The sequence below is a fragment of the Drosophila pseudoobscura genome, chromosome 3 (genome assembly GCF_009870125.1).
Source record: "Drosophila pseudoobscura strain MV-25-SWS-2005 chromosome 3, UCI_Dpse_MV25, whole genome shotgun sequence".
Taxonomy (NCBI): domain Eukaryota; kingdom Metazoa; phylum Arthropoda; class Insecta; order Diptera; family Drosophilidae; genus Drosophila; species Drosophila pseudoobscura.
This window is the reverse complement of record NC_046680.1, coordinates 10,454,808-10,477,507: the sequence shown is the minus strand read 5'-3', so window position 1 is coordinate 10,477,507 and position 22,700 is coordinate 10,454,808. Positions and strand designations below refer to the sequence as shown.

General features: G+C 48.4%; 4 protein-coding genes across 7 annotated transcripts; 1 reads left to right on the top strand and 3 right to left on the bottom strand.

Annotated features, from left to right (window-relative positions):
- The first annotated feature begins 459 nt into the window (after nucleotides 1-459).
- LOC4804180 (midnolin homolog) lies at nucleotides 460-20,837 on the top strand. 4 transcript variants are annotated; one of them, XM_033378090.1, is made up of 6 exons: nucleotides 460-591; nucleotides 1,672-2,248; nucleotides 17,251-18,296; nucleotides 18,366-18,823; nucleotides 18,907-19,007; nucleotides 19,401-20,837. In XM_033378090.1, exons 2-6 carry the CDS (start codon nucleotides 2,099-2,101, stop codon nucleotides 19,518-19,520), a joined length of 1,875 nt encoding a protein of 624 aa, XP_033233981.1. In that variant the 5' UTR covers nucleotides 460-591; nucleotides 1,672-2,098; the 3' UTR covers nucleotides 19,521-20,837. The 4 variants fall into 4 exon arrangements, with proteins under 4 accessions (XP_033233981.1, XP_033233979.1, XP_015039659.2 ...); XM_033378088.1 differs by having other exon boundaries at nucleotides 1,653-2,248; XM_015184173.2 differs by having other exon boundaries at nucleotides 461-591; nucleotides 1,653-2,248; nucleotides 18,907-18,998.
- On the bottom strand, nucleotides 10,979-15,169 carry LOC4804181 (pancreatic triacylglycerol lipase). Its single transcript, XM_015184175.2, has 6 exons — nucleotides 14,806-15,169; nucleotides 12,522-12,621; nucleotides 12,303-12,457; nucleotides 11,758-12,231; nucleotides 11,537-11,693; nucleotides 10,979-11,473 (listed from the first exon to the last, which is right to left on the bottom strand). The coding sequence occupies exons 1-6, from the start codon at nucleotides 14,855-14,857 to the stop codon at nucleotides 11,227-11,229; spliced, it is 1,185 nt and encodes a 394-aa protein (XP_015039661.2). The 5' UTR covers nucleotides 14,858-15,169; the 3' UTR covers nucleotides 10,979-11,226.
- LOC4804179 (lysozyme 3) lies at nucleotides 20,753-21,913 on the bottom strand. Its single transcript, XM_001360745.4, has 3 exons — nucleotides 21,677-21,913; nucleotides 21,158-21,334; nucleotides 20,753-21,100 (listed from the first exon to the last, which is right to left on the bottom strand). The coding sequence occupies exons 1-3, from the start codon at nucleotides 21,753-21,755 to the stop codon at nucleotides 20,829-20,831; spliced, it is 528 nt and encodes a 175-aa protein (XP_001360782.4). The 5' UTR covers nucleotides 21,756-21,913; the 3' UTR covers nucleotides 20,753-20,828.
- LOC4804177 (lysozyme) lies at nucleotides 21,834-22,664 on the bottom strand. Its single transcript, XM_001360743.4, has 2 exons — nucleotides 22,296-22,664; nucleotides 21,834-22,226 (listed from the first exon to the last, which is right to left on the bottom strand). Exons 1-2 carry the CDS (start codon nucleotides 22,573-22,575, stop codon nucleotides 21,991-21,993), a joined length of 516 nt encoding a protein of 171 aa, XP_001360780.4. The 5' UTR covers nucleotides 22,576-22,664; the 3' UTR covers nucleotides 21,834-21,990.
- Nucleotides 22,665-22,700: the final 36 nt, after the last annotated feature.

The window sequence follows — 22,700 nt, the reverse complement described above, 5'->3', positions numbered from 1 at the left end:
CCGTACGTGGCACAAAACCGCAGCAATTAGCCGGACAAGAGGCAAATGGCTGGCCACAATTAACAGTGTCTCATAAAATTGAACGGACACAATGGCGTGAGCTGACAAAGCCACAACACCAGTAGCGGAGGCACCACACGACGAACAGGAGGCAGGCACATGGAAATGTTGCCTCAAAGTTCGTGATTTGTTTATACGGCTCACACTGATGACGTTTTGCCATTACAGAGTGGAACAGAGACAGAAACATTGATAGAGAGAGAGAGAGAGAGAGAGAGGGAAGTGTGAACTGAGTAAACAATAAATTGGCAACACACAGAAGGAGCGGGGAAACAGGAAGTAATAGAATCGAATCTGTTATACCAAAGTACGAGCATAGCCGGTAAATGCCGTCAGGCGCCTGCGCCAAAATGAAATAACTGCCTCTGGAAAATCCTTGCAAAACTCGGCCTGCTAAACGGGCCTGAGACGGGGGAACTCGCTGGCAGGCAGGCAGTCGCTTTCGATGGCGCTACAGTGCAGGTGGACGGCACACGCGGCGTATACGTAACGCGGACAACTGTTCACTTTCCGTCGCTAAATAAATTCGAGGTTGATTTTGATCAATTAAACCTGCCATTTGCCAGGCATTCCCACCCCACCCCGTCACAGCCCCCGCCCCCACTGAATAAAACAGTCAAAACAATTGGGGAAAAAAACTCGCGTAAACAAAACGTGTCCAAGCACTGGAAGGGCCAACGGACCAGCACACTGTAGCCCCGCCGCCCGCCCTGGAAATTGCGTCAAGCTCACGCAGCTTCCACGACGGTTGCGTGGGAAACTGGCGAGGCGAGGCGAGGACTCCTCTGCGACATTCACCGTTCAGCGTTCGGCCAGCGAGCACGTGGGTTACGCCTGAAGCTCCAATTCGGTTACGGTTTCGGCTACGGCTACGGCTACGGGTACGGCTACGGTACATCCTCCACACTAGACGGCGGGTTGAGGGGGTCGGACAAAAGTGTGACACAAAAATATCCCGTAAAAATATCAAGTCAAAGAACAGACATTACTTGCCCCCTCCCCACAAAAAGTGCGCCACAAGCTCTGTAATTTCTGTGGCTCCCAGCCTTTGTGTCTCTGTTTGCACTATAATTGAAATTAATGATCCTCGCGGCCGTCTGCTCTCTAATTTCGGTTGCTGACAGAAGGGATCCCAAAACGAGTCCCAACACTTTCTGTTATTAAAAAGTTTCCCCCCTCAGGGCCAACAAAAGTGGAAATCAGTCAAAGGAAAGCAAAAATTCATCAACGAAATTATTTTGCACAAAGAATATAAAGTATTTTCCTTGGGGAAGAAGCTGAACAAATACTCGTCCTTTATTTGTATTTTTATGTTATTAAAAACTTGTACATTCCGAATTAATAAAACGGGCTTAAAAATATAGTTTTAATCAATTAAAGTAAATTATATTACAATTTGTACTGCCCTGTTTTTGTTTCGACTTGTTGATATCAACATAATTTGAAGCTTTTCCTATGTGATTTCGCGTAGGTAGATCTCTGTCGTCCCCATTCGACCTCAGGGAGCGTATATCCTGGGGGTGCATTTAACCCTTCCCTATCACCCAAGTCCACGCCCACGCCCACTCATGCAAAGGTCTCTCAAATTGCAGAATGCAAAATTGATTGCAGCTCATCAGCAGCAGAAGCAGAGCAGCAGCAGGGCTGCCAGCTACAGCATTAGTAATAACAGTAACAGCATGCGAAGGAGAAAGAAAAGTGAAATGAAAGAGAAAGCGAAGGAGAAAGAGAACCAAAGTGGACTCTAGGCAGGGCCAGGCCAGCAGCGGGCCCCCCCAGCCAAATGTTGCAAGTGTTGTGCCAGTGTCCAAATCGTGATTGCATAATGAGACGCCGCTAAAAGTCAAAGTCCAAAGGAGAGAAGAAAGCAGAAAAGAGGAGAATAGAAGTAAGAAAAAGTGCCAAGTGTTTGAAAACCAGCAAGCAATATTTCAACTAGCCAGAAAAACCCCAAAGAAAACCGAAAGAGAAACAAGTGAGAGAGCGAGAGAGAGAGAGAGAGAGAGAGAGACAGAGCGAAAGGAGAGTGTGTGCAGGAATGCCCTTCGGTCGCAAGTCCCCGCTGGAGGCGCTGGCCCTCCCCGGTGTGATGCTCGCCTACAAGTACAGCCAGTTCCGGCAGCGTCGCCGCGAGGCGGCCAGCCGACGGGTCACCGAGCGCGAACTCTCGGCGCTGCATCATAAAATCGTAAGTATCCCCCCCCCCCCCCAAAGCGTAGGGAGGCAAAGTCCCTTTTTTTATTATACCGGTGCGTCCGCATCTCGACAGAATGTAACGCAATAAAAGCGGAGAGGGGAGCAAACAGAGGAGAGCGCTTATCAGAGCGGGTCGGGCATCATTAGCCGCGTTAAGCCCAAGGAAGACAGGAGTCCAAAGAGGAAACAGGCTTCCCAAGGAGAGCCGCTAAGTAGCCGCTCTGCCTCGTTGCTCTGCTTCTTCCGATACCCCTTTGAAGGAGGGTATTATGCGTTTGTCAAATGACTATACCCTATAGATGACACAGAAACAATGCATTTCCTAGGGCATCAACAGATTCGGTTCCCAAAGCCAGGCCCTCTTTCTTTTTTAAGGTGTTTCTCGCTTCCTGTTTGGTTTTTGCTGCTGTTTTTGTTGGCAAATAGTTGTACAAATAAAAACCACACACAAAAAATGAAGCACATCAGCATAGGCGGGGTCCAAGCTCCGGCGCTCTGTTCGGTGTCTGTCAGGGCCCACAAAAGTAGGCAATAAAAACTCTATAACCTGTACAACATTTCACATGTGCTGGCCATACACATGTTTTTTGGTGTGGGTGTGGTGTCTAAACTTATTTGCATTTTAAGAGTCAATAAAATAAATATATGGCAAACGTAGCAAAAAGCAGGAAAGCAGGATTTCGATTGGGTTTTTGAGCCTGGCTGCGGACTCTCTCCCGAAAAGTTCTATGCCTGTTTCAGGATCGTCTGCCTTCTATCCTTGCAGCGTAGTTCATCTCTGGACTTTAAGAGACTTTAAATGGTTTGCATTTGAACAGATCTTAGTGGGTCTCCTTTATGGCCTGGCAGATAATGGTCCTACAGGGCAGTCGTTCTACAGTGAGTCGTGAGGCAAGAGCAAGCATTTGCCGCTGCTCATTTGCATCTGCCACAGGACCGAAATGTGCAACGCGGGCGGGCGCAAAGTGCCAGGCTCACTTGAGATTTTACGAGACTTGTTTTGAAATTTATGACTTCCAAAGCCATAGACAGCCACGCCCACTTGCCAAACACACACACATTTGCATATAAGTACACGTGGATGTACAGTCTCTTGTCCTCACTCTGCCACTTACATAAGGAGGGGGAGCAGCAACAAAAACAATCCCAAAGTGCACAAACTAGAAAAAAAACTAAAAAAAAAACAAGTTGGCAGCGCAGGAGGCACAGAGCCAGAGCCAGAGCTAGAGCCAGAGCCAGAGCCTGCTTCTGAGCCTCGGCTCAACTGTTTTGCATAAAATCTGACGCGTGACTGTAATTTCTGTACTGCGACCTTGAAAAGCAGCACACAGTCGCAGCCACACGCACACCAATACACCGATACAAGGGGGGGACAGTCGGAAAATGTTTTTATGCAACATTAAAATTCACAAAAAGCCCAACCAAACTGCGTCCTCAAATGCTTTCGCAATTAAATGGCCATCAAAGGGAATCAGTTTTGAAGGTTTCCATATTCCATGGGTTTTCATTGGCTTTTTGTTTTACTTTTGCGCCATTTACGGGTACAATTGATGACTCAGATTATGGAAAGGGAAGGAAGAGAGTCAGTTCGCATGGCTACCATTCGAATATATGTATCTTCACACTATGTTGTATGCCTGAGCCTTGACTAAAGGCTATGACGCAGATTCATGCTGGGCACATTTCCTATAGAAGTACACGACACATCCCGCACATGAGACCCGGCTCAGCACCAGCTAAGCAGATGTAATTCCAAAGAGAATGGGGCGGGGGGGCGTCGCGTCGCTGCGTATATAATCCCCAAAAGTATTCAGCGACAAAATTGTCATTTACTCCGTGCTGTGCAGAGAGCCCGCTCGCGATATGTTATTAATGCAAATACGCATAATGTATATCAACTTAATTAGCTAAGGAACGAGCAGAGCACGAGCGAAGGGCCAATGGGAAGACAATCTCTTTCGGTGGTTTAAAAGGAAAATCCTGTCAAAAATGAATGCCCTCCTCCGAAAAAGTCGCGTGACTATCGCACATTAGCCAAGCCGACCAGAAGGAGGTGGTGGAACCCAGGCCAGGTTCGGCCAGGCAATGAAAATAAAATTTATAATTTACTTTGGGCAAACGGCATTGGACATTGGACATGGGACACCGCGGACAGCGGAAGTTCTCGGACCTCGGGCGGCATTGAAAATAGGTGCAAATTAATGAACCCTGCGCCAAGGGGACAAAGGTTAAAACGCTGCCATTTCGCTGACAGTTTTTTGTCTCAAACGAACGTATTTGCTGCTGCAGTCGCTCCTCCTCCCCGTCCAACTCTTGACCTCCCCCCCGCCTGGCCCCCCTGGCTGGTGTTTAGCAATAAATGACCGCACAATTTGACTTGGCACTTGAAACGTGCACAAGAACATGAAAGGAAAAGGAAAAAAGATGCAGCTTAGTCATACAAAATGCCAAAACACTGACCTGGGATTGGTATTGGTTCGGGTTTCGTTTGATTTGCCTTGGCTTTGGCTCCGTCATGTCAAAGGTTATGCAATAGACGACGAGTACAAAGAATTTCCGCCCCTTTGAGAAAACGGAAGTCTGTGTCTGACATTGCTGTCATTGCTCTTCGTTTGCTTTGAATCCAACGAGTGAATCCTTGCGTGGGGGTGGCTAGTTTTCCTTAGCTCAAAGAGTGCATTGTTGCCGGGTATTAAAGGGTATTCCCAAGTCGAACAGTCTGCCTGCAGCACTCTATCTCGCTTTTCGCTGTTATTTCCTTGCGGTCAAGTGCACAAATATTTGCCACTGCACCTATCACCTGTCACTCCCTCCCTCTCTCTGCCAATCCTCCTTGTGCCCTTCGCCACTGTGACCATAAATCAGACACAAAAAACATTTGAAAGTGAATTCCATTTTGAGTGTTCGCTTGGAATGTGTTCTACAACGCGCCACTGGGTGTCGGTCGGATCGGCTTACCTTGCAGCAAGTCCTCCTCCGTCGCTGCCGCTTCTGGACAAGTTAAATAAATCATTAAAATCAAACATTAATCAATTTGATGGAGAGCGTCGGCTATTGCCATTTAGCGGGAGAATGGTCATTAAAGAGCAGCTCTAGGATTTGGCACGCAACGCAGGAGCCGGATATCCGCTGTGCGGCCTCCCCGCCCCCCCGTCACCCTACCATCCTTCCGAGAAGTAATTGAACTTTTGTGTCGCAGCAGACACGCAACGTGCTGCAGGGATAATGGCTGGCGTCTCGGCTCCCCACTTCCTTTCTTTCTTCTTGTACGCTCTGTTAAATATTCAACATGATTTTGAAAATGGCGTCGTGTGTTGCCTTTGTCGTCTGCGAACTTCCGCTGCCGCACCCCGCTCTCCCCCTGCAATTAGAGTGCATTAAACTTTGGTGTTTACGCATTGTGAGCGGCAGAGTGGAGGAGGAGGAGGAGGTGGGGTAGGAGCTACGAGAGCGCTCACGTGCTGCAGAAAGGGTTGTGCCTGCTCGCTGCACTCTTCAGGGTGCGGCCATGCATTAGCGCGGGTCACGCGATGTCTGCGCCATTATCCCCCCCCAAACACATACACACACACACAAACACAAACACTGGGAGCATATAACCCTCGGAAAATGTTAAACATATAAGAGAAAGAACTATAGGTGTACGAGGGTGTATACTTAGGGCAGACGTTTACCGTAATTGCATTGATTGCAGCAGTTAGCTGTAAGCATAGAGTGACCGTCGAGTCGATAGGAAATTACAAGTACCTCGGACGGCTCCGCTTTTCAGTTTTCTGGGAAAACGGGTTAAGGCCAAAGCGACTCACTGAACATTCCCTAAAGCCTTAGCAACCATACTGTGCCCGTGCCCGTGCCCCTGCCCCTGCCGCAACCATAACGTTTCCACATTTTATTACGCGCTGAAAGAGATAAAGTCCTTCCGAAAGGCTTCTCTGCAAAAGGAATAACTAAAAATGAAACCATGACAATACAACAACAAAAAATGACAGCAGCACAGGGAGCGGGAGAAGAACTAGAGGATGAGGAGGAGGAGGCGGGGAAGGAGAAGAAAACAGCAGCAGCAGCAGCATCAGCGTTAGCGGATGCGAAATTGGAACTGCGCCCGACGCCTCCACATGGACTCCCGCCGGAGGCAATGCGTTTTGGTTCTTCCCAAGGCCAGATTTCAATTAAAATTTATTGTCTGTGCCAAACAGAAGGAGGATAAATTGAATAAAATAGTAAAATGAAATGAAATTGTATAAAATGGACCAGCATCCAGCATGGACTGAAAGGGAAAGCGCCCAAGAGCTGGCAATAGTTTTGCACTCTTTCCCTACCCGTCACCGCTAAACTGTAACTAAATAGCCGGCACTCATCGAACAAAAGGCAGTCCCGCTATTGCACTCTCTCACAGCTCAACACCTCATCTATAAAGCCCCCTCTCTACTCGAAAGTTATCCCTGCATGGCCACTGAGCATTTATAAAAAAAAAAAAAAAAACAAAACGAAAAATATAAAAAAATACTTGGTCCACACATGAGCTGCTGCGCTGAAAGCAGAGACTGGAAATAGAAATACATTCGAGTGTGTGTGAGCGCCTGTGAGCACCAACATAACTTTCAAAGCCCTTCGCTCTCTCGCTCTACACCTCTCATACACTCTCTTTATACACTATTTCACCAGCCGAGGTGCAGCTGACTAAGCGACTACATCATTCACACTCTGCTCCACCTCGCCCGCGCGGGCAGCTTGATTTCAATGAGTTTCAATCCATAATGGCAACGCTTCGGTTTCACTTTGCACTTTTCTGTTAAAAGCAGTAATTACGCTCTCTGCAACACCTCCTCCGCACCGTCCCGTGCAACGACACACGAACACATGCACACACATCCTGTTGCCCATGTGTCTAGTTGGCAAATTTGACACTTTTGTCATAATTTTGTATAGCCTGCAAACGCAGCTGTGGTGCAGAGAGAGAAATCAGAGCATTAAATGAAAGCACTCACCTTTTCTGACTATATACCTTGGGCACCAGGCGCTCTCTTTCAATACCAAACGAAGGCAAGATCGCCACGAAGCCGAAACCGGCAATCGTGTCTGATCACGATGAGAAGCTTTGACTAGAGTCCATCGTGCGGGTCGTGGAGGGCAAACAATCCGAACATATTTTCTTGTAGTGCAAGTCTAGTGAGCCCTTTGCTGTCCTTTCCTCTCACTCCCGCCTGGTCGTTGCTATTTTTGTTCTTCCTGTTGCTGTCGAGGCACACAGCCACAGCTGCTGCACTCGTGTGTGTGTGTGGGCGAGAGTTTTGCAATTAGCCCCATAGTCTGACAATTGATGGCGAGGGCAGAGGATGAACAAGTGATGGAGAGGAGAACAGCAACACTCTTGCTGTTGTCTCCCCCACAGACAGGCACCGACAAGCACGGGCATGCCTGTCCCCCGCACATGGTTTGATTTGACTTTTATGGTTTTTAATTGGTTTTTAATATGAACAACAATTACGAGTAACTGAGTAACCCAGAGAGAGTAACCCATGCGCCAGGCTATCATCTGGACAATTTTAAAGCTTCAGAACTCTCTGTTTGACATCCGCTTTGACATCTTATTCCAGTTCCAGTGGCGGCGATGAAGTCCTCTAGCGGGCCATAAAAACTGGTTGATTTATGTATGCTAGAGCAGTGAGGATTGACATGAAAAGCATATTAAATGCAATAAATTCACTTAGCGGCAACATGGGGCACCAGCAAGCGCAAACACAGTGGCAACATCTCGTTTCTGTCTCTGCCTCTGCCTCTGCACCCCTCACTGACTCTGTGTTTGTGTAGAGAAGGAGACTCGCTGACACGTAAACGTTGCCTGCTATAAATGCAATTTCTCACGACAATGTTGCCACGTTGCAAGCAGCGAGCATGCTTCAAATAAACAAGCAACAAAGGGAGGCGTGGCACAGGCGAAATGAAATTGTTGCTGTTCCCGCTCTGTTGCACTCCCCCCGCGCCGCGCCGGACTGCTCGCTCCGTCCAATTATCGGCGCATAAAGTGAAAAGTGCAGCAGGAGCAGCAGCCACGGCAGCGGCACAATAAACAAGAATAACAGAAGCAGGGGAAAAAGCAGGGACATATGGTGAAGAGCGACAGAGAGCTTGGGACAAAGAGAAAGAGGGTTACACCCATACAACAGAACAGAGAACAAAACGCCCTATCGATTTAATTAATTTTTCCTTCCCTTTGAACTGGCAGCAGGTTCCGAAAACTGACTGACTGACTGACTGACGGACTGACTGCAAACTGATGCACCAGTGGATTGCTAACAACCTACTTTCCAGGCTTCAAAGTGCCTCGATTGAAGTTGGCTGGAAACGTTACTGGAAAACCAACATTTGATGTGAAAATTTAAAGAATTTTTGTAACTTTAATAAAGCACCTTTTAAAGCATTTCTTGAGAGCAGCTACGGAGAGAGAGAGATTTTTTGTTAAAAGAAAACTGTTTACTGTACTTTCTTTCTCTGCCTGTTTAAGATTATTGCCAAAAATATCTGGATTTCCTATCGCTCATATTATTTTCCACCTGTGAACATTATATAAATGTTCTTAAGTTAAAGCAAACAAGAATAGGGACAACACACACGATATTAATAATCAATTCCGACCTCAATCAATCAGCAATCATTCAGTCAGCAAAGCTCATTGACAGCTCCGCCCTGTCCTTCTCTCTCTGCTCTCTGCTCTCTTCCTCTGCACTCCCTCATTAGCCTTCATGAGTCAGCAGCAACGGCGACTGCGGACCGCGACCGCGACCGCGACCGCGACCGCGACTCAGACGCATTCGCACGTGTCCTCCGCAGTTGTCGCTCTCTTGGTCATGGCATGCCTGACAGCCATTGCGAAGGAGCAGGAGGGAAAGCAATAGAGAAGGAGCTGCAGTGGGTGGAGAGGAAACCGTAAAGTAGAAGCAGAAGTGGATGGAAAGAAAGCCGTAGAGAAGGAGCAAAAGTGGGTAGACAGGGAGAAGGATGTGGAGCTTTTTTATTAGTGGCCTACTTTACCTGGCCGCTACCCCCACGCTACAAAAATGTCCATAATTGACAGCCCGTTAGCGGAAAGCCCCAACCATGCTGGAAATTATTCAGGAAATGAGTGCATAGAGTGAATTCATTTGATTGCTCAATGGACAAATCGGTTAACCATGTATATTCCCGTCGATTGAAGGCATAACCTTGATCGGACGGACTTGGGCACTTCCTTTGACAGTTTCAAGCATTCCGTGTGTCCTTTCTTCCTCTCTTGGCTTTTCGTAATGGCCAATTCGATGGCTATAAATGTGCCGGAATCGTAAAAAAGATTAGATTCAACAGACAATTACCCGAAGCCGCGTCCCGAAACACTCGGGACTTCCGTCAAACCTTTTCAGCTCTCGCTGCGGGGATTCTTTATCGATTTTGTAAACCATTTAGATCTGTTCGCCACACCATTAAATATGCATTCGATGAGCCATCACAGCCCATCTGCAGTTGACCCAAAAAGCCTGCCCCAGAGGTACGCTGTCTGAAGAGGTCTGAGGCCGGGCACAAACAAAATGCCCGAATCATTGGGCTGTTCGAATTTTACTCGCAAATGCTGAGCACGGCGCACGGGACATGGCACACGGAAAATGCATCTGCATTTGGCTGCCCAAAAGTTGGGGCTCATTAATAATGCAGCCCGCATATGTGCATATGAATGGCCACACTGGTCCCACCTTCCTCTTCCGGCTGGCCACACCAACTTCCCAAACTTCCCAAAAACTTCCGCTTCCGCTGGCGCACTGGCGCACTGGCGCCGCTACGACGCTGATGGCCTGTGAAAATGAGCTCCGACGTTCATTGCACATTATGGCCCATGTCCTGTTTGCCAGCCACCCTTCTGCCTTGCATAATTATGGGGAGGTGGCTGCATTTTAAGGAGCTCCAACACTCTTACCCACCATCGAAGTTAATAAACAATTTGCACTCCTCTGGCAGGCGCATTATTCGTTAATTACTTTTTAATTGCACTGGCAATAGCTCGGGTTCCTTCGAAATTTTTGGGTCTCTACGGCCTGAGTACGTACACTTATTGTTGCTCCTTACATACTGTACATACATAATTCCTTTATATATCGCGCATACGAGTATTCTCGCCATTTTGGGCCGTGTTTTTCTAAGGCTTCCCGTTGCGTCATAGGCGTATCCACTTTGCATGTCGTCTCTCTCTCCCGCATCGACCCCAGGGGGTGGGGCTAACTAAATTAAATTACTTGCCTTTTAGAGCGATTGTCACGATGAGTCATGGCTAAAAGTGTGCAAAGTATCCTCTGCCTCTCACGTTCTGGCCCACTTTTTTTGGTGGAATGACGAAGGTTTCGTTGATTGTCGGGTTGCTACCTGAATTTTGAGTTATTTCCAAGAAGACGTGGGCACATATGAGGCTTCTAGTTTTTTTTTTCCTCTCGAGAGCGGGAGGGCAAAAATTATTTTGTAGGCTAAAACTTTTTCATAATTTTTGAGTCCATGTTCTATAAGTTCTTTAGGCCATCAAATGGTTCTCATTTAAGTTCTCATCTTGGAAATCTGTTGCATGGTGTGCCACAAATCTCTTTTAAAATGTGAAATCAATCCAACAGCATAAGTCCATTTCCACACAAATGTTATGAGTGAATACTGCCCCACAAGCTCCTTCTGGCCAATTTTCATTCGCACAAAGCGTTCCCCACTCAACTCTTTATGTATAAAGGATATATTTAAGCTGTTAACAAATGTCCTGACTACGTGCTAGCAATACTTAAGAGAAAGATCACAAGAAAACGTTGCCTGCTGCCGGGCCAACTACAAATGCGAGTACATGCTCGTACAAGTGCAAAAACTTGGAACACAATCACGCAGCATCCCACAAATCTCTACCGAGAGAATGGTAGCTGTCCGTCCCTTCGAATCCTCGCCGTCTCTTCGGGCACTTTTTACATTTCGTCACGTCAGAGAGGAGCTGTCAATGCTGTTGTTCTCATCCTCCTCCTGCAATGGGTCTTGTCCTGCTGGTCCATACTGATTGACGGATGGGCTCTGGCTCTGGCTCTGGACTGTTGGCCTGCTGGCAATTGGGGGCAATTTGTAGGCGATGGGCAGCTGAGGCGCCAGCGAGACAATTGCCTGGCTCCGACTATTCCTCCCAAATGGCTTGGCACCGTTCGTTTCCAGATAGAATTTCCCCCGCAGTCTGTGAAAAGAATAATGTTGGGTTAGCTTGAGAGTAGAGTAGGATATTCGGTAGCTCCCTTGCCTGGGATCTGCGCCCATGCCCATGAAGGCCAGGCCGTTTCCTCCGTCCCGGCAGACGCCAAATGTCACCGAGGGCTCGCATCGCTTGGCCGGAAAGCCCCGCGGCTGGGCTATGCTCTCCACAAAGTACTCCCAGGCGCGCTGGTGACTGCAGCCAACTGTGAAGAGGACAAAATGGATTGTATATTCGGCCACGGTGATCCAAAACACTCCTCCACTCACTTAATATGCCCAGCCAGCGATTATTGGCAATCTCCTGGCGGGCACATCCAGGCTGCAGTGGCCTTCCTCCATTTGGATAGAAGTCCGCATGACCCATGGCCGTGGGATTGCCCAGGATCCCGCCATCCGTGTGTATGACATCCACGAATCTGGCATCGCTCGGACTGAGACGACGGTTGGAGCTGTTGCCCTCGAACAGGGGCAGGGCCGGATCGAGGGCCGTAATTCTGGGCAGCTTGATGCCCCATTCCTGCAGCTGCTTGCCCGCGAATCCGGCCACCTCGGCGCCCAGGCTGAAGCCAATCAGGTGGATGTGTTTCGCCGAATAGCCACGCCCCACGAGGTAACGCAGGAATCGCGCAATATAGCGAGCCGTGATAGGCAGGTTCTCCACGGAATTCGAGTACCACGGCACCGCTGTCATCGCGCTCCAGTCGATGAGAATGACATTATGGTTGCCCCGCCGCAGGAAGGCTGCAAGAGAGCAGCATATGGATATGCAAATTGACCGTAGAGGAACCCCTTCTGTACGCCACATCGCTTACCATCCTTCAGCTCCTGGCTGCTCTGTCGCTCTCCGGTGGCCGACTCTGAGAATCCGTGCAGGTAGATTGCCAGCGGGTAATTGAAATTGAAATTGCTCTGCGCCAGCCGGCCATCGTCGTTCAGGTGGAGCAGCTGGGCCGTGTGGCGGTTTCGTCTGAAATGGCATTATCCTCTAGGTTCTCCTATCAATTAAGTATTCATGAGCTGCTTAGGCTTACCTGGTATACAGCATAAACTTGATGTCCTCGCGCTCTCTGATACCGCAGCAGTTGGCGCAGGATCCACGCGGGGCAGCGCTGTAGAAAATGGGCGAACCGGCTAAAGGACAGAAAGGTACATGGGAAATCGATGAGCGACTACAACTTTTGGCGGAAGTGAAATGGTTGTCAAAATGTAAAGGCGAGCAAATTAATTTGGAGCCACAAAAACACAGCTAATTGATTCATTGCTTCATTAACTGGCCGAAATGCCAACGCCAGGTAGCCGTAACAATAACCAGCAGAAATAACAAAACTACAAAGAAAACGAAACTGGCCCAAACGAAAACCCACTTGGCCCTGAACTTGAATGAAGCGGCGTCGAGTGCGGTGGGGTGTGCTGCAGAGTGGAGTCGAGTGGCGTGGAAAAGTATTTGGTTGTATGGAGAGCAACAATAACAAGAAGCAGCGGCAACAACAACGCGCGCAGCACGTGACGCATACGCCGCGTGTTACGCAGTCGACAAAATCAACAAGACTAGAGGGAAAAGAAGCAAAAACAAGTTTGAATTTCCATATCGATATTCACGCTGCCGCAAGGTGTTCGATTGGGTGGAGGTGGCGGCTTCTACTGCCACTGGGTCAACTGATGGCGATGTGATGTCAATGACGCTGCTGCTGCAGCTGCTGCTGCTTCTTCGTTTTCGCACTGTTTGTTTTGCTACACATATTTTGGGGGCTGCGAGAAGTTCGAATCGTAACGAAACGAAACGGATGCCACATTTGATTAGATGCCAAGCGACATTGCTGATGGGATATGACCTTAGCCAATGCCACATTCATTTGCAATTCTGGCCACTTATCACCTTCCGTTTTTGCTCGACAGCGCTAACCGTATTTGAAGTATATCAGCTACTGAATGAACATTGCATTCGAAATTCCAATTACAGTTACAGTTAAATTATTCTGCTCTCTGTCAAGTTCGAATTTTCGGAGACGCTTTCGATCGTTTGTCTATCTCTGTCCGCAACTATCTCTGTCCTTCCTACTGCCACTGCCTTTGCTTGCCGCTCTTTCTGCATTGAGAGAGCGGGTCAAGGAGAGCGAGAGCGAGAGCAAAGCGTTGCATTTCCCGAAGCTCAAGAGACAGTCTTCTTGAAGCGTATGCCAAATTCGTTTCTCTTTTACGTGCACATCTTCTGCTATTTAGACATAATCCAAATTTTATGTATGTAGCTTAAATATCTTTTATTTATGTAGATTAGCTGCCCAGTTTCGCTGCAGAGCGGAAGAGCTTTTTGTCGCGTTTTATTTATGGGGAATGCTCGTTATTGTCTTAACAATTTGTTTTTTTTTCATTTTCTCTGTTTTGTTTTGTTTCTTTGCTTTGTTTCCATGTCGTTTGCGACGTCATGCCGTGCATTTAATTTGTATTTCTTTTTTAATTATCACGCTGCCGACTTTAATGTAAATATACATACGTTTGGCCAGCAGTTAATTAGCGGCTATACACGATTGTGATTTTTGTGTTGGCTGGTATTCAGAACTTTAGTGAGTTTTTGAGCCGGCTTTATGGTTCTAGCTATGATTCCTCCAAATGGTGGCATTGAAAAGTTGTGAAATGTCTTCCACTTTTAAACATGATGAACCAAATCACTGAGTAACGATCACATCCAGTAACGATATTCAGGAAGAATAAAGTGTATGCAAACACAACACGCTCGGAGGTTTCAAGCTTCCAATCGTCTTCCCTTCGCCTTAGATCGGTTCGGGTCAAGGGAGGCACGGCATTGTGTTACTCCCTCTCTCGTTCCGCTAAAGAGAGCGCCAGAACTTAAGCTCCTCTGCCTACAGTTAGTAAGTACATCGGACAGTGTCATCCATGGCCTACTCCCTCCCCTTATGCGACCTTCTTTCATGGCTGAATGGGGGCTCCGCCCCGACCTGCCCCAATGCAAGTCAAACATTGGCGAGAGCCAACAATTGAATCGTTTGAGAGTGCGCGTATCAACAAAGACATCAACTTGTTCAAACATGTCCACTACCCCGCCTCCGCTCCCCTGATTTACAAGCCGTTCCACCTTGAACTTATGCACAGAGATGTGTTGTTCGGTGCCTGGTCCCCTGCTCCCCCATGTGGCAGATACCACACGATTTCCCAGCTGACATTGGGGCAGCAGAATCAATGCTAACAGTAGAAGCCGCACAACAGCGGGCTCCTATTTCCATATTTGAGTGCGATAGGGCGCGGCGTGGCAAGGCGAGGCGTAGCGAGGGGAGGGGAGGGCAGGAGGCGTTAACTTACCCAGCAGAAATGTGAACACATTGCACAATGTCGAGGTGGCTGGCAGCACCATAATAACTACTACAAATATACGTCTAGTCTACCGTTCAATGAACCCTTTTCCTTCAGATTCGATTTCAATTTTAATTCACTTTTGAGGCTTTAGAATAAACATTAAGTGTGACTTCCGCATTTGAGTTTTTGGCCGTTTTTTAATGGGTTACGATCGCGATAGAGACGCGCCAAAACACTTTCGAGATCGAGAATCGATAACGAAAGCAACAACAGCGACAACGACTATGACGACTATGACGACTACGACTACAACGAAGCTCTGTTCTGGCCGAGCGGCGAAGACGGACTGAGCACGACGAACGGCCCGATTCGGCCAGGTAGACTCGCCTGGTCCCGTCCCCCTAGAAAAGCTCTGCCGCTACTCGGACCTCTGTCGCGACTTCTGCTGCCGCTGTGCTGCTCCTCGGAGAAACAGAATTCGCACGGCCCTAAGCAAAAGACTGAGGCAACAAACTCGGCTCGGCTGTGGGCCTGAATGTTCCGTATTTAAATGAGTTAATCAGGCATGCAGGCCAGGGCACTGTCTGGGTTCGTAAAAAGTTTTTAATTTCCTGATTGTCGCGCGCCCAGCGCCCACACCCACGCCCTGAGGGGCATACGCAATGAGCCCGCCAAAAGATCACCTGGGTGGTCGCATCAGGCATCAGGCATCAAGCATTAAGCATCACCTGGCAAAGTTCAGCCGACAGCCCGCTCACCTTGACCAGATGATGTCGACTTTCCGTTTCAATACACTTATCGCCTTTCGATCCGACATCAGGCTTAAGCGGTTCTGACCCATCCTCAGTGGATCGGAGCCACGTCTTGTGTATCTCTTGTCTGTGCGGGTCAATTAGTGTGGCGCTGAGATCTACATTAATCAGACGAAGGGTACCCTTCTTTTGTTCAAAAAGAGGATTAGTGACTTCATTAGACAGTTGGTAACTTTGGCAAGAAACCAACGTTTGGCTGAGTACATGTAAGTCTGTGAGGATTTATCTGCCTATGCTCTTTGGGGTGGAGAAGGAGAAGGGTATCCGTTATTCTAATTGAGTCTCATCTGATTGCGGGCGTGCAATTTCGCGGCTATTTCGTCATTGTCTCGACTTTAGATATTGATGTTGTGTGCCCTGAACCGTGAATTTAGATGGGAAGAAGTAAAACCTTGCGTAAAGATTCTTGGTACATCTGCGGTTGATTGGCAATCTAACAGTTGATTGATTTGCCATTGCTTTCATAATCGTCGGAGAGCTAACCAGCAATTAAAGCTCTTACATACATGTATATGCATTTCCACAATGAGCCAATTAGTTGGCAAAGACCTTCGCAGTCAAACAACTCGCACGATTTATGCAGCGCCGCTCCGACATTGAGAAGCCATCAAGTGCAAGGGCTAACCCACGCCGCCCACTTCAGCCGAGCGGAACCGCCACATTGTTGGGCCCCACATGCGAGGTGTTTGGGTTCTACCCATGTTCTAATCTAACCTCAAGAGCGAGCCCATTAGCCACACTCGAAGTCGGAGTGGTGTGTAATGGAAATTGAAATTGAAAATAAATCTGAAACTCGTCGAACCACTTTGGACCAGCGAAAAATATCTTAACAACTTCCTTGTGACTCGTGCCTTGGAAAGTTTACGTCGCACAATTCAGATTTTAATTTTCATTTACAGTAAGGCCCAGACAGACACAATGGAAGCCCCAAAAATAGCCAAAAGGCTATTTATATCTCGATACTTAAGATGTTATAAAGTAGTCCATTCAATCAGCGCCTTAAAAAGCTGCTGAATCACAAAATTAATGACGGCGGGATGGGCAACAATGGGCAATTCTTGAGAGATTAAATATATGATCAATAAAATATATGTTCGGCCTCAGGTCGAACACCCAAGCTGACCTCAGAAGGCGTCTGCGGCGAGAGGGACAAAGCGAATCGAGTTGAAAATCGATTTGCATAAAGATTCATTCGCCACGCAAAACAGACCTACAGTTAGCCAACGCGAAGATTGCAATCGATGGGTTTATGGGTCGATGGGTTGGAATTTCTGCCGGTGGTGATCTTTATGGGCATGTCAGACGGCTTCCGGATGCGGCCTTCAATAGATAGTTGGCGCTTGGCTGTCATCGTTTACAGCTAAGCAGCTGTCAAATGAGTTGTCGTCACACCGAGAGCCAAGACCAATAAATGTCTGGGGTGTTTGGTCAATTAATTATACCCCTTGAATGAACAGCTGGATGGGGTATATTAGTGGCAAAGATGAAGAGTTGTCTCCCGGATTGAAGATCATGGGATTTGGCCAGTCTGAACGTCGCATACTTTCAAGCTCTCACCAAATAGACCCGAACCAAAGAGTTCCCTTGCATACTTATAGGAAATCAATTCACTCGAGCAATTTCCCTCTCGTTTTTGCAGGACAAACTGCTGAGCAAGCTTGAGGAGGAGAGCGAACCGGATCCGCCTACCTCCCAGGAGGACGAGTGCGTGATCTGCATCAATGCCAGGGCCACCATGCAGACCTCGCCGTGCGGCCACCGCGTCGTCTGCCGCCGCTGCTTCGTGAAGACTATCCAGAGTGCGGTGGCGCAACGACTGTTGCCCCTGCGCTGTGTGATCTGCAGGGCTCGGGTGAACCGACTGACCTCCTCGTCGGGCACCTGGCGCATCCAGGAGTCGGCCAGCAGCTACTCGATGGGCGCCAAGAGCTGGTCCTCGGCTGGCGTGGCCGCTGGCGGGGTGGTGGCCTCCGCCAGCTCCTATTCCATGAACGACGCACACAGTGGACACCACACGTTCCGCCACCAGCCCACGCTGCACAAGGCGGCGACGGTGGGGCGACATCATCAGGCGGTGCGTGGGACGCGCGGCCGTGTAGTGTCCCAGTCGGACAGCCTCTACTCGATGAGCTCGACAGGATCGGCGGGGTCGTCTCTCTCCGGATACTCGCACTACTCCAAGACGTCTTCCATATCGAGCAGCGGCCCCTGCTCCCCAGCCTCGGCAGCGGCCTCCGGCTCCCATCACCTGGCCCCGCCTTCGCCCGCCACCCACCATCACCCGCATCATCATCACCACAGAGATCCCCATCACGCGTCCACATCCCCCACGCCCTCTGGCTCTTCGGGCAGCTCCCTCTCCCCGCGCGATAATGGAAGCCACTCCCACCATGGTGGCTGTCCCAGCGGCTGCTCGGGAGCTGTGCCCCGCAAGCCCCTCCACACGCTGAGCAACTGCCTCACATCCACATCCGCATCTTCTTCGAGTGGCAGTGGCAGTAGTGGGGGTAGCGGTAGCAGCAATGGTAGCGGCACCATGACGCCCATGCACACCTATCCGGGTCGTAGGCACGTTAAGAATCGTCTGCTGGACATCCAGAACCGCCTGCCGCCCATCAAGGAGCTCCGCAGTCCGGCCAAGGTGCCACACCCTTCGCCGGTACACGTCAGCAATCCCAGGTTTCGGTGAGTCCTCATCCTCCTCTCGGTGGGTCATTGTCTCTCATCTCCCACCACTTCACCACTTCCTTTCAGGTATGCCTCCTACACAAAGTCCAGTACCCACGAGCTGGCCCCACTGCTGCGGGAGGGGGCATCACCGCCTCCTCCACGTCGTCCCAGCCCCATGAACATCCAGCTGAGTTGCACCACCCTGGCCCCGCCACCGCTGAAGGCGGGTGGCGCCAAGATATGCCCTGTGACCCCGAAGAACGCGCTGCCAAAGAGCGCCTATGTGATGCCCAAGGAAAAGAAGATAGAAAAGCCCCAGGCAGCAGGCGGCTGCAAGGGTGCTGGTGCTGCTGGCCCATCTAAGGCATCGATTCAGGGATCAGGCAGCATATCCAAGACTGGGACATCTTCAGGGGAAGGCAAGGGCCCTGGCCCTGGCTCTGGCTCTGGCTCGGGGACATCCGCATCCAGTAATCCCAAGCCAGTTTCTTCCAGCTCTTCCAATCGCAGCTTTCCGCTCTTCTCCGCCGGCAGCAATCAGAGTAGGTTTTCAATTTTCCAACCCCAGCCGTAGAGATTCCGGCGGAGATCCGTCGGAGATTAATCCTTTTCCAATTGGTTGCAGGAGAACGGGCTGACAATAAAAAGAACGAGTCTGTGGAGCGCAAGAAGAAGGAGGAGAAACTCAAGCTAAAGGCAGAGAAGGAGGCTCGGAAGGTGAGTGTGGTATGTCCCCATCCTTTACCAGTCTACCCTGCATTGTTCCGGAGATTCATTGTTATCCCCATTCGACCCCTGACCCCGCTTTGGCAGTTTTTCCATTGCATTGTTTGTAATTGGCCTCGTTCCCCTTTTTGCTTTTTGCTTCGCCAAAGTTTTTCATTAATCGCGTGGGTGGAGAGTGGAAATGCAGCAAATGGGGAAGGAGAAAGGGGAGGAGATTTCATCGTCTTTTGTGCATAAATTCCAAAGGGGGGAGAGGAAGCTGCTCATAATTCCGATTTCTTCTTTATGCTTTCCAATGCATTCAAACAAAGTTATAGCCAACAAACCTCCCCCGACCCCACCCGCACCATCCCATCTCAACTGAATTTCTCATAAGAATTGTGCTTTTTGCAGGAGGAGAAGCGGCTGGCCAAGGAGGAGGAGCGGTTGGCCAAGCTGCACGCCAAGGAGGAGAAGAAGCGCGGCAAGAAGGAGGCCAAGGAGCTGCTATTGGCCAACGACATCAAGAAGTAAACCCAATTTTGGCAAAGCAAACGCATATTTCCAGTTGCAATTCTAGATTTAAGACCATCACCGATTGAATGAATTATAGTAGTATGTATATCAAATCAGATCAGATCGGACATACCCCCACACACACCCATCCGCATTCCGTATATATCGAGCTTGATTGTATTTTAAGGATAATAGCCACGGATCGTTTCAAACCAAGAAACCAAACCATTTTTCAAGAGAAGAGAGCCAAGAAGTACTGTATTGTGAATATCCATACCAGAACACCTCTCTAATGAGTTCCAATTATCCAAAAGATCTTTGAAGAGAACCCAGAAAAGATCTAAAGAAACAAATTTGGGGAAGATTTAACCAAAAACTATAATAGGAACAATAAGCGTCCTTGGATACACCTACTGCCTAAGATATGGTGTTACTTCTTCTACAAAGTTCTGGCATCTGGCATCTGGATCTTTGCAAAGACTTAGCTATCATTATGTTCCTTAGCCTTGATCTATGTTTAGTTCGTTGCCGAATTGTCCAAGTAAATTGTCTTGTAAGTAGCATATTATTTATGGGCTCACTGAGAACTTTCATGGCTCTTCGCCGTCTAGAGCTATGATAAGAGCGTAAGATGGAGAGCTGCCCAACAAACTAAGTCATCGCTGCCTTTCGTTAAACATTGCCTCAGCCCATTTATCTCATCATCAACTTAAAGGTTGTTGAAAAAATATCGACTAGAACAGATTCTGATAGGGTGGAAGATGCAGATACTCCTCAATTATATCTTAAAGAAGAGAGAAAGAGAGAGAGAGAAAACCTTTAACTTTCCAATTTCCAAATAATAGTTTTTACTACTAATGAAGAACTCCCCCCAATTATAATAGTCCCTAAAAGGATGGAAGCAATGATGATACACCCCCAATTCAAACTATAGAACTATTAACAATGACCATGTTAGAAAAACTTACGAATGTTAGAGCCAAGCTATAGCAAAAGTGAGCTGCAATGATCCGGATATATGTACATGTACTATACATATATACTCGTACAGATATTTACATAACTTGTTGACTAACAAATTCTAAATGGGAAGCATATTACAGTAGTTTTCATATACCCTCTATATATATATATACATACTAATCGTATGTTTGTATGTACTATGTGTATTGTATACCTATACCAATATCTACTATATCTCCCTACCATACCAATATTGGAAACTGTTCAAGCGTCAAAGATAAGCAATGTTTCGATGTATGTATGTATATGTATTAAAAGATTGTTTAAAAAACAGTAAAACGATTCAACCCAATAAAGAATCAATTATGTTGAGGACTGGTCCTTAATTTTCACTTGGTTCGGGGTCTGGTCTGCGTTCTGGGCCTGTCTCTCCTTGTTCTTTAGACAGCTGTTGAATACCTTGGCGTATATGTAGGGTAGCTCGCCGCGGCACTTCAGATTTCCCAGCTTGTGCAAGGCTCCAAAGTCCAGGCAATCGATGTGATCATCGCCATTGCAGTCCTGCCCGTGCTTGTACATATAGCTCTGGATCGTATTCGCCGCACAGAGGGGCTGATTGACACAATTGATGAAGGCTGAAAGAGGATGAAGGCACATTAGTCGTCAGCTTGGGGGAAAGCTAGAGTACTTACCTCGGTTGGACAGCGGAGTCTCGTCGGGCAGCGTTAGTTTTCCCCCCTCCACCCAATATCCCTCGGTTATCCGAAAGATGCCACATGCCCCGTTCACACAGATCGCTGTGGCATTGCAGCCGCTCATCGTCTCGCAGAGGCACTCCAGGCAGTCTTCCGTGACGGGTTTGTTTTCCACTGAATGCGAGAGATCGAAAGCCAAAGGCAGCGATGGAAATTGGCGGATGTAAGTCTGTGCATACTTAGTATATATACTATTCTAATGAACTGATGCGGTTCCAGTTTACAATGGATTACCATAATTGTATTGCACTCTCCCATACATACTCGTAGTGTGCCACAAATAATTGTTTTTACGCGCGGTATTCGCAGAATGCCAGGGTATATTCGACTATTTTCTAGTTTCCGGGTCTACACCTCTGTCTGTATCTGGTCAGGCGAATATCGTAGTGTACTACAACGTTCCGGCTTGGTTCTAAAGCGGCACTGTGGAGCAAGTGGTACGATGAGTGCACTTACCTGCATGGCCGGGAACACTGTCCAGCCGTAGCCACAGCAGCAGCCACAAACTGGTGAGTAATTTGAGACTGGCTAACATAGTATCTCAAACTAAACTCCGATGGATTTTTAGACGAGAACCTGACCTAACGTCGCCGTGTTTACGGCACAACTGATCTACGCTGATCAACAGATCTGTTGTCTATTTATCGAGAGGCTGGCTATTTGCAATGCAATTTTCTGACACAAATTTCGCTGACTCCTCCTCATAAATTAAATACTTAATACTAGAAACTAGAAACTAAATACATTATTATTGGTGTTCCAGCCGCGGATTATCTGGACGACTGTCGCTGCTGATCGCGCTGCGCCCTTCTCAAGCACCGCTTGAAGGTGTTCTCGTAGTTGTAGGGCATGTCTGCTTTGCAGTTGAATGGACCCATGTAATGGATCGCGCCGTAGTCGTAGCAGTCCTCCCGCTGATCATCATTGCAGTCCTGTCCGTACTTCACCATGTAGTTCTGGAGAGTGTCCGCCCCACAGTGCGGATCGTTGGCGCAGTTCGTAAACGCTGTAGCGGTAAATCATGGATGATCAGATGCTCTCCCTCTCAATGGCGAATGTGCTGTGGTTAACTCACCGCTGTCCGTTACGGCTGTGTCACCCGGCACTGTCAGTCGTCCCGCATCGACCCACTGATCCCAGGTGATCCTGAAGATGCCGCAGGCACCGTTCACGCACACAGCCGTGGCATTGCAGCCGCTCAATGCCTCGCACATGCAAGTCAGACAGGTCTCCGTGATCGGTTTCGGGCTCTCCGCCTGAACCAAGCCCAGAGCCAAAAGAATTATCAGCGTGTATTTATATGTGGACATGGTAAGCCGAATATTCACTACCGATTCAATGCGTTGCTCGACCATTCAGGCACTGAACGCTCGCAACACTGACTATAGATTTATATTGGCCTGCCGAGCCGAGAACCAGTTCAATATATACTAGTCAATGGGGCGTTGTAATGGGTGTGGAATAGGAAGTGATCTAGACG